The 9,854-nt window shown below is 40.3% G+C and overlaps 1 protein-coding gene across 1 annotated transcript; it reads left to right on the forward strand.

The window, feature by feature from the left end:
* Nucleotides 1-545: 545 nt before the first annotated feature.
* Nucleotides 546-9,346, forward strand: TMED2 (transmembrane p24 trafficking protein 2). Its single transcript, XM_057746527.1, has 4 exons — nucleotides 546-824; nucleotides 2,276-2,468; nucleotides 4,866-4,973; nucleotides 7,820-9,346. Exons 1-4 carry the CDS (start codon nucleotides 645-647, stop codon nucleotides 7,942-7,944), a joined length of 606 nt encoding a protein of 201 aa, XP_057602510.1. The 5' UTR covers nucleotides 546-644; the 3' UTR covers nucleotides 7,945-9,346.
* The last annotated feature ends 508 nt before the right edge of the window (nucleotides 9,347-9,854 follow it).

A 9,854-nucleotide genomic window follows, 5' to 3' on the forward strand; every position in this document is an offset into this window, starting at 1 on the left:
TATACAGTAAAATACAGAGCATTACTCTTAAGTATACAGCTTCTGGAGTTTTTAAAAAAGCATATGTAAACACTCATGTACCCATCATTTAGGTGATACAAAACATTTCCAACATCGCAGGAGGTCCCCTCGTGCCCCTTCCCAGTCTATACCCGTTCCCATCCTTCCTCCGTTGGTTTTTGCCTGGTGAGGAGAAGCTAACATAAAATCTCAAAGCTCTTCGCTTCACCCCATCTCCTCCCTCCACTCCTCTTGCTGCCTCCAAATCTTTCGCCGTCTTTACGGATAACCCTAAGAAGGTCTTGCACGAGACGGAGGAGGCTTCCCTATACTCCCGCTTTCTAGTGCGGTCCACGGAAATTTAGGTTGTACGCGAACGGGGCTAGGGATAGGGACGACGGTTTCTGGTCCTTCGGAGCCACCGTCCAAGCTCGGGCCGCGCGGAGCCACCTTGTCCCTCGGCGGCCGCCGTGCGTCCGTTACGTGGCAGCTACCAGCGCCCGCCAATCCGCGGTGCCCGCATCAGCCCCCTCGGGTGGCGCAGCCGGAAGGGGCGGAGCTGAGGCGGTGGCGGCTGAGAAGGCAGCGGTGGCGGCGGCTCTGGAGGCCGTAATCCCGGTCCTGGCTTCGGCCCCAGTCCCACCATGGTGACGCTCGCTGAGCTGCTGGTGCTCCTGGCCGCCCTCCTGGCCACGGCCTCGGGCTACTTCGTTAGCATCGACGCGCATGCCGAGGAGTGTTTCTTCGAGCGGGTCACCTCGGGCACCAAGATGGGCCTCATCTTCGAGGTGGCCGAGGGCGGCTTCCTGGACATCGACGTGGAGGTGCGGGCGCTCTGCCCGCGGCCGAGGCGGGGTCGCGCGGCCGCTCGGGGGTTGGCGGTACCCGGGGCCCGCACGGGGCTCGCTGGGGGAGCGGGACACGAGGGCCGCTGTCCGAGTCCTGGGAGGGGCCCGAGGCGCCAGCCGGCGACCCCCTAAGGGCCCTTTTCCCCGCGCCCGCCCGGACTCCGCGCTCCGCTCGGGATACGGAGCCGTCTCTTGGTTGCTTTGGATTCTCAGCTTGAACGGCGGGTTCTCCTTGGAATCTCTCGCCGAGCTTTGTCGATCAGGCGCCGCGTGTCAGCTCCGGGCCCAGGAGGCGCTTCACAGTCTCGTTTAGTTGGTGGCAGGTCTCGATCCGGTCAGCAGCCGCTTCCCTTCGTAGCGCGAATTAAAGTTGGGACGCGGCGTGGAAACTTTTGAAAAAGTAAATCGGAAGCTATGGAGGAGTGCAAGGCAGACGTTCGCGTTGAGTTTCCCTTTATTCTTGGTAGAAACGATGCCAGTTAACCCGTTCTTGCACAAGCCTCCGGATATCTCGTTTAGCCGTCTCTAACTAGGAGAGTGGAGTTAGGTCATGCATTTTAGAAGTGATTGCAGTGAAGTAACTGGAGAAAACGGAAAATTATTTTAAGAAATCAGCAGTCCCTAATTTTTCTCCTGTATCTTTTTTTAAGCCAAAAGAATGACTCACCTCTAAGTTTTTTTAGGAAACCAGATGTGATTAATATTTAAATTCACCTGTTAGCATGATTAATTGGGTGTAAGGATTTTCCATTTTCCATCTGAGAATCAGCAGAGCCAGACGTAAATTACGCAAAACAAGTGAAGTCCAGAAATAAGGAGATAATGGAGGGAATGACTTACAATTAGCTAAGATTTTAAGACAGCAGCTATTCCAGTCTGCAGGTTTTACAGGTGGCACGGGCTTCGTTAGAGGAACTGAGTTGGGCAAGGCTTAACAGCTGATTTGTAACACACTGGGATGAGAACATGGGTCTCTGAATTTTCAACCTAGTCCTTTCCTTTAAGCCTTCAGGCATCTCAGATAAAGCAGATTCCTTTACCAGTTGGCAGTACTCAGTCAGGAAAACCTAGAGGTGTGTAGCTTGCTCAGAATTCTTAGTTTTAAAAAGATTTCTTTTATTCTTGTTTTGATATTAACAGCTACATATTTGTATGTTGGTTGGTGGTATTGGGCCACTTAAAGACAAGTGTAAGGTGTGTTTCTGAGGGGTTTACATTTAAGTTGGACAAATGTAGTCAGAGTTGAAATGTGTTCAGAGAGCCTTGTTTCTTAGATGGGAGAAGTGCAGCCCCAAGAGGTTACTGTCACTAACCGAAGGGGAGCCAAGCACCGGCTACATTTTCTTCGTGAATGTTTTATTGCCAGTAGACATCACTTATGATTTTAAATCTTTTAAGTTATCTCATGCATTTCTCTCTGCCTCCAGATTACAGGGCCTGATAATAAAGGAATTTATAAAGGAGACCGGGAGTCCAGTGGGAAATACACATTTGCTGCTCACATGGATGGAACATATAAGTTTTGTTTTAGCAATAGGATGTCCACCATGACTCCAAAGATAGTGATGTTCACCATTGATATTGGGGAGGCCCCCAAAGGACAAGACATGGAAACAGAAGGTGAGATGAACATTCAGAAGATTTATATCACATTCTAAACGTACATTTTATCCACCTGAGTGGAGTATTTATTTTGATATTTTAGGTTCACTGACTGTCTTTACAACCAAAAACCTTTTGTGAAGTATACTTTTTATTTATCTAAATCTCCTAATTAACAAAAAGAAGTTACTGGAAGTTCATATTTATATTTTGGTTCCTTACAGTTGCCATTTCTGGCAGCTCTTGTTAGTTACTTTGTGCTCTTGTAAGCATGTAGGTTACATGTGTCTTAGGTTTGTTCTGTTAATTTGCTTATTCTGGTTTATGCATCTTTAGTTCATTTGTATACATGACTAGTTTAGCTAAACTCTGTTTTTGTATGTGTGTGTTTATATCTTACGCTCTTCTTCAGGTGGTGGAGATACCTGGGATGGTATGTGGATTGTTTCTTGACAGCATCCTGTCTTTCTGCATATTTTCGTTGGCTACTGTCTAATTTCTGCTTTCCTTCTTTCTAACCTCAGTTTGTTAGCATGAGAGTGTTTTTTCTCTTTGTTAAAAAAAACAAACAAACAAACCTGTAACTAATTTAGAGTTTTAGTGTGATTGTTTTTTGGTGGTTTTTATTTGGTTACAGGAGATAGAGGTTAGGTCATTTGAAACTTGGTTAGATGTGCAATGTGGTTCTAGGAGGCATGTCTAGATAAGGTGACAAAAACTTTGTCAGATATGTGTTGCATTTTGATTAATTTTTATTCCTCAGCTCACCAGCAGTGAACGCTAAATTGATTTGTCTGGATAAATTGCTTACCAAGGGTCAGCACATAAAGATTTTTTTTTTTTCACAGTATGTTTCAGGATTTTTGGAAACTAGTAGTTTAACGCATTTTATAGTATTAATGTGACATCATTTGCCCTAGATAGTGGGCACTTAGTAGAGTATTTATATAAAGAAGGTGAACTGCTTTTAGGTTTTGAAATTATAAACTTTAGAAAATCATACTACTAAGAAATTTCTGTGCTTGCTTTTCAGGGCCATTTGCAGTTCAGGACTTGGCTAGTTCTCAAGGAGAGTTAGGAGTTTTGAAGGGCTTTGACTTTGTTTATTTTCTGGAAATTAGTCCTTTCTAAATAATTGGAAAATGTTGGCTGATGAATGTGAATATTTTTCTTAAATAATCCTTTAACACGATATTTAAAATTCTCGCTTTTGCTTGTTAATATCAGTTAATGGCAGCTATAAAATCAAGCTTTCCTCTAAAGCAGTGGTTCTCAGGTTAGGACGATTTTTGCCTCCCAGGGGACATTTGGCAGTATCTGGAAACATTTTTGATTCTCGTGGCTGGGTTGGTGGTTGTACAATGCATTGGACAGCTTCCCACCACAAAGAATTATGTGATCCAAAATGTTCACAGTGCTTCTCCTGAGAAACCCTGCTCTAAAGGTTCCATCTAGTGCATGGGCTTCTGACATGAAGCTAGTGAGGGATCATTTGTGATTCCCGCCCAACTACCTTAAAATGGTAGAGGCTCTTGGCCTCTCTTAAGAAATTTAGGATTATCTGAGGCAATTTGGAATTCCAGATGAGGCCTACCTACTCTTGGGCAGTCATGGAGAGACCCCTCTGGTGGCAGTCTCTCCTTGTGGTATATTTTTTCCTGCCTGTTTGCTCATTGTCATCATACAGCGCTGTCTAGAAGCACACATTTAGTCTTCGGAACCATTAGCTTACCTTGCTGAAGAGAATACCTGGTTTTACCCCTTGAGCAGCTGAGAGCTTGTTTGTTTTCTTGCAGTGCCTGCTGTTTCCCACTACGGTGAAATTATTGCTTTGACTGTAATAGAAGAATGTTGAGATGGTGTGGTTTTCCTTAGAATGTCTTCATGTTTTTCTCTGCTTAGCTTCTGAAAGATTAAAAGTCAGTTTTGATACTGCTCCTAAGTTAACATTAGAGTTGTATGATTTTTAAGAGTAGATTTTGATTTAGTTTAAATATTGTTATTTATAGGATTATTATTAGGGTGTTATTATTAGGGTTTTGTTTATTTTATATTTTGTGGCACCCCTGCCCCCCCAGTCTTTTTTTTTCTCCACTGTGGTTAGCAGTGAGTCTAGTGAACTTCACTTAGGAGTTCCTTAGAAGACATTTCTTAGGGTTGTGTTCCTTTAGTTAGTAAACGTTGTATAGTATGTTTCCTACTCTGAAAAAGGTCTCTCTACTGGGAATGCACTTTAAAAAATGCTTCGAGAATTAAATTGTCATCAGTGGTCCAAAATGATGTCTGAGTCGTTTTTTAAAAATAGCTGCTTTTGTATGCCTTCTCTGGAGGATTTTTTTTTTTTAACGCTTTATAAGTATTTTTCAAAAAGAGATTGCCAAATATGTGCTAATCTGTTTTCAAATCCTTTTGTAGCTCACCAGAACAAGCTAGAAGAAATGATTAATGAGCTCGCAGTGGCGATGACAGCTGTAAAGCATGAACAGGAATACATGGAAGTTCGGGAGAGAATACACAGAGCAAGTAAGTTAATGCTTTGACTTTGCAGCAGTGTCCAGGGGCCATGTGTTGGTGATGGTGAATTACCCAACAGCTTGCTTGTGTTTTCCTCCTTTGGAAATTTTGCAAATATAAACATACTAAAATATTGACTTAAAAAAGCACCTATGCAAAGATATTTTTTGAGTATATATATATGTTTGTAGAGCTTTGTACTAGACTAGTTTATTATTGGGACATTCATTCTAAACCAAACAGTGCTGTTAAGATTCAGCACAAGCTTTAAGAGTTTAAAAAAATGTATGGTCATCCAGGGAGTGAGCTAATGGTTTTTTGTAAAGCAGGAAGGAAAAACATTGTAAAATGGGTATTACGTGGGTTTTAAATCACATATCTGAAACTTTCGTGCCAGTGTGATCAATATTGTATGCTGAGGCTTAGCTGTTTTTCTAAAACCTAAGGTTTAGTCTAGTTAAAATAGAAAGCATTAAAACATGAATAGAGGTGCTCACCAGGTGAAGATCAGTTTGGGCTGCCAAGTTTGTAAACTGAGAATTGAGAATGTGTTTGTCTTCAGAAACATTGATAATTGGAATCCCGTCTTAGGTTGCAAAAGCCTATTTTTGCCCATGATATAGCATTAATTATGATGCTTTTGCACTTAAAATTAAGAGATACCATATTGATCCACAGACCAGATGACCATATTTTAGATCCTGGCTCACACCCGTTCAGTATCTTCATCCTCCAGGTCATCCTTGGGGATAGACCTCACTGGGAGCAAGCTCGGCTGTAAATGCAAAGTGGCTTATGTCTGGAGTCTTGGTTTTGAAGGTTGGGTAGAGAGTGGAGAGAAGAGTGACTCAGATGAGAACAGGTTGAATTTCTTCAAGATGTGGGTTCTGTTCTTCCCACTGTCTTAAATCTATTCTGGCTGCTGGTGGAAAGGCGCCTTTAGGACCTAGAGCACAGAGTTTACCTCTTCTTGGGAGAACGATAACTAATATAACAGACTGGTGAAGTGCCTCTGTTCTTACCTTTTTGGGGTGGAGCGGGGCCTGAGATGGACCAAGATTTGTATGCATACGCTCTGGCCTCTTCCACCATGATTCCTTTTCCTGGCCTGTGTTCTTAATCTCCTCACCCTCCAGATCCCCACCTTCTCTCCCTCACCTGTTGGTTATTTTGCTCCCAGGTGGGAGCCAGCCCGTTCTGGGATGAGAAGGGCAGTGAACAAAGTGTGAGGGCTCAGAGCTTTCACTGCTTTTAGTTTAACTAGTTCAGGCCAGGTGGCTTTAAGAGGTTCTTGGGAACACAGCAGCCAGAGGAACCACCCGTCTTCCAGTCTGTGGGGGCATCCAACCTTATTCTCTCGTCCTCAGTTTGAATGGAGATACTCCTGTATTTGTTTCACAAACAAAAGAGAATTTTAGATGTTCAGTTTAATTTTGCAAATCAAGTAGTTCCCACATATTTTCCTATAACACTCGCTCTGCAGAGATGGCTATAATGAGACTTTTTTCTTACACTGCAGTGTTATAATAGTACTGTGTTGCTTCTAGATCAGGCGAATATGTGAATGGCATGAGAACAGTGTCTTATATACACACATTTTCCTAGATGGTTACTTTTCTGTGTTATTATGCTTCAGGGTGTTCTAGTTAAGCTTAAGAATGCATTTTTATGTAAGTGAAGGGAGAGAGAAATACTTTTTATATGGTTGCTTAATATTTTAAAGTAATTATGCAACCATTCCCCTTATAGACAAAATCTTAAGATGCTAGCCATTCAGTTATGCTAGAACTTGGTTACTAAGTTTGCAGCAGAAATAAACTTCATACTGTGGAATTAGCACTAAAATTTCAGTGTTGGTGGTTTTTAGAGTTCTAATTAATGTTCTTGGCCATATGTCTATTCTTACTCTGGAAAAAAAAGTCACTTTTTTTTTTCTTGGGTAACTATAAGTTATCTTTCTGGAAATATTTAGTTGCTTTTCACTTCTTTTTGAGTGATCATCAATCCAGTAGTTATTGCAATCCTAGCTTATTTTGTTATAAATGGTATACGTACATCTAAAAATATGACAGTCACATTGATCTGTATTACTGTATTGCTAATTATTGTTTTTAGTATTGGCCATTTGCAGAAAAATCAGAAACTGTGCAGTAATTTTTAAAAGTTAAGGAATTTGATCAGGAACTTGAAAGAATGTGATATAAATTGAGTGGAATAAATTAATATAATCATGGCTGTTCCTTTAATGATCAAATTCTTGGCTTAAAAATGGGGTAAATCATGAGTCTAGTTCAAGTTTGTCTAGTAGTAGCTGCCAGTATTGGTCCATGAAACTGAGAAACCTCACCATCTAGAACAAATGCCAAGTAGTGTACATAGTGGGTGCTCAATAAATATTTATTGAATACATGTTTAAAGAAAAAGACTGACACATTTTGACTTGGTAGGTGGTGCTTTTTGGTTAACTATGGTCTTGAAATTATCTCTTGATTTTTTTTTTTTTTTACAGTCAATTTTCTGATTGGTAATATAGGGACTTTCCAATATGAGGGAGAAGGAAGGCTGGATTGGGTTTTAACCTTAGAGCGTGACTTGGTCACGTCACTTCCTCTGTTCCCAAGCCCATAGTCAGATTGGGCTTGACTATATTCCATGAATCTTTAAGGTCTCATTTAAATCTAAAATTCTCTGCTTCTAAGTATGTTAAGTTGCTTGGGGACAAAAGACAAAGGCACTTAGAGTACTGTGAATGTGGTGTGAAGTATTCTCTCACATGGAGTTCAGACTAGCGGATATTTTACGATGCCTATGCTTTTGTTGTTGTTAAATTTTGTTTGTTTGTTTGTTCTCAACAGTCAATGACAACACAAACAGCAGAGTGGTCCTTTGGTCCTTCTTTGAAGCTCTTGTTCTAGTTGCCATGACATTGGGACAGATCTACTACCTGAAGAGATTTTTTGAAGTCCGGAGGGTTGTTTAAAAAGCCTTTTCCTGATGATCCCAAACTCATAATTCACTGTTTACCAGACATCTTGGTCATAATAATGTCATTAGTTTCTACGTTTTTGTTTTCTGAACTGTACATTCACAGCTTATGTTTCTTTGTGATTAATAGCTATTGGGGGAAAACACTTTTTTAGGAAAGCTATAGTGAAAATTTGACATTTGATTGGCATAATTTCATATTTGAATTCTGCCTCCATTATACAGGTCCTTCCAGAACTCAAACACTGTAAGTGGAATATAGGTGTGTAGTCCTTATTATATCTTCTTTCCCTTTGTTTTCATAATAAAATGCAGTGTGTTCAGGATAGTACTTTACTGATAGTACTTTACTAAAACGACTGCATTCTTGGGATCCCTCAAGTCATTAAAGATTCACTTTGTTGAGTCCTTATGAGAAACAATGATCTGAATCTTGACCTTTTCTATCCAGCCTAATAGCAGAGCTCTGTGACTAGAGGATGCTACCAGGTTGGTACCTTTTATACTTTGTCTATCTTGTTTTTGCTTTAAGGATAAGACTTAAGCCAACAGCCTTTTTCCCCTTAAAAGTTTTACTTTGAACCTTAGAACTCAATCACCTCCACTTAAAATTGTTGACACAAGCAGCTAATAACCATTTTTGGTTTCTGCCTAACCTTGTAAGAAGTCTCTATTAAAGCCAGTTCTCTGGGTGTTTCAGTGAATGGTAGTTCTTTTCTTTTCTCTGCTGGCACATCCACTTTCTCTATTCTTGGCACGTAGGAGGTATACATTCATGTAATTGGAAAAATCTGGATTTCTGATGCCAAAGGGTTAAAGCCTCTTGGAGTTCTTTGCAGTGATATACAGCCACTATTTTATTTTTGATCAGCGGCATTTTGGCCACTGTTTAATTAGGGTACTGAACATCACTGTCAGTACTAGGGTTTTTGTTTTTGTTTTTCTTGGGTCTTTCTTTTTTGGCACATGTGAATTTTGTTTTGTATAAAACGAAATGACTTTCTCTTGGTCTCTGATGATGGGTTTAAAATTAAAGGAGCATCTGGTTTTGGTGTAGGGATGATCCAGGATTATGTTGTGACTGATGTATATTAGTTACTTGTACATTTTTTTTGGATCTTTGCAAGGGGAAAACTACAAGTAACGAGTTTTATATAATTAATTTAAATTTGTTACCGGTTTTCATGTTCAGGATAAACAATTTTTCAACCTTGGGTGAAAATACTTGCAGCAGTTTAAGGTGACTGTGTTTTACCTTAGGACAACTGTTGCATGCCAATTTGTGTGTGTGTGTGTGAAAACACTTCAAAATTGAGTTAAAAGATGTAAATTTAAAATTGGTTGTGTATCTAATCTGCCCCAGGTTCAGTAAATAAACAATTCTTTTTAAAAACAGTCTTGGTGTTCTGTGTTTTATATATTAGCGATTAATTCACATTTGTTAAATACCAACTTTCTAATCGTATTTGAAATGAGACATATGTTTTCTGAGTAATGACACCTGTTATAAATGTTACTTTTTATGTCTGTAGAGTTGCGGGTAGTAAATGGGGACCTAAGTTTAGGTTTCCCTGTGTGGTTTCTTTGATGGGTCAGTGTTAACATCTGAAGTATTTTTTTCATTGGAAGAAAAGTTTGCATTATTTTCACTCAACCACCTGGTTTAGGGATGTGGGAAATAAGTTTAAAAGGGATTAAGCGATTTGCCCAAAGCTCCCAGATGAAGAGTGATGGATGGGATCAGAATCTAGATCTCTGCCTTTAGAAAGCGTTCTTCTTCCTCTTGTTACACTAAGGGTCTGCTAGTAATAAAAGGAACTATGGTTTATCCAGCACTGTGTAATGTCCTGAGATCTGTCTCATTTATTCCTCAAGTCGTCCATTACTTTGGGTGCTATTATAAAA

This window comes from Hippopotamus amphibius, chromosome 8 (assembly GCF_030028045.1).
Source record: "Hippopotamus amphibius kiboko isolate mHipAmp2 chromosome 8, mHipAmp2.hap2, whole genome shotgun sequence".
Taxonomy (NCBI): domain Eukaryota; kingdom Metazoa; phylum Chordata; class Mammalia; order Artiodactyla; family Hippopotamidae; genus Hippopotamus; species Hippopotamus amphibius.

Excerpts from the sequence above, each read along its gene's own strand:
- TMED2 (XM_057746527.1), top strand. The coding sequence starts at position 645 with ATGGTGACGCTCGCTGAGCTGCTGGTGCTCCTGGCCGCCCTCCTGGCC. Across the intron at positions 825-2,275 it reads TCCTGGACATCGACGTGGAG|ATTACAGGGCCTGATAATAA; the intron begins GTGCGGGCGCTC and ends CTCTGCCTCCAG. Across the intron at positions 4,974-7,819 it reads GGAGAGAATACACAGAGCAA|TCAATGACAACACAAACAGC; the intron begins GTAAGTTAATGC and ends TGTTCTCAACAG.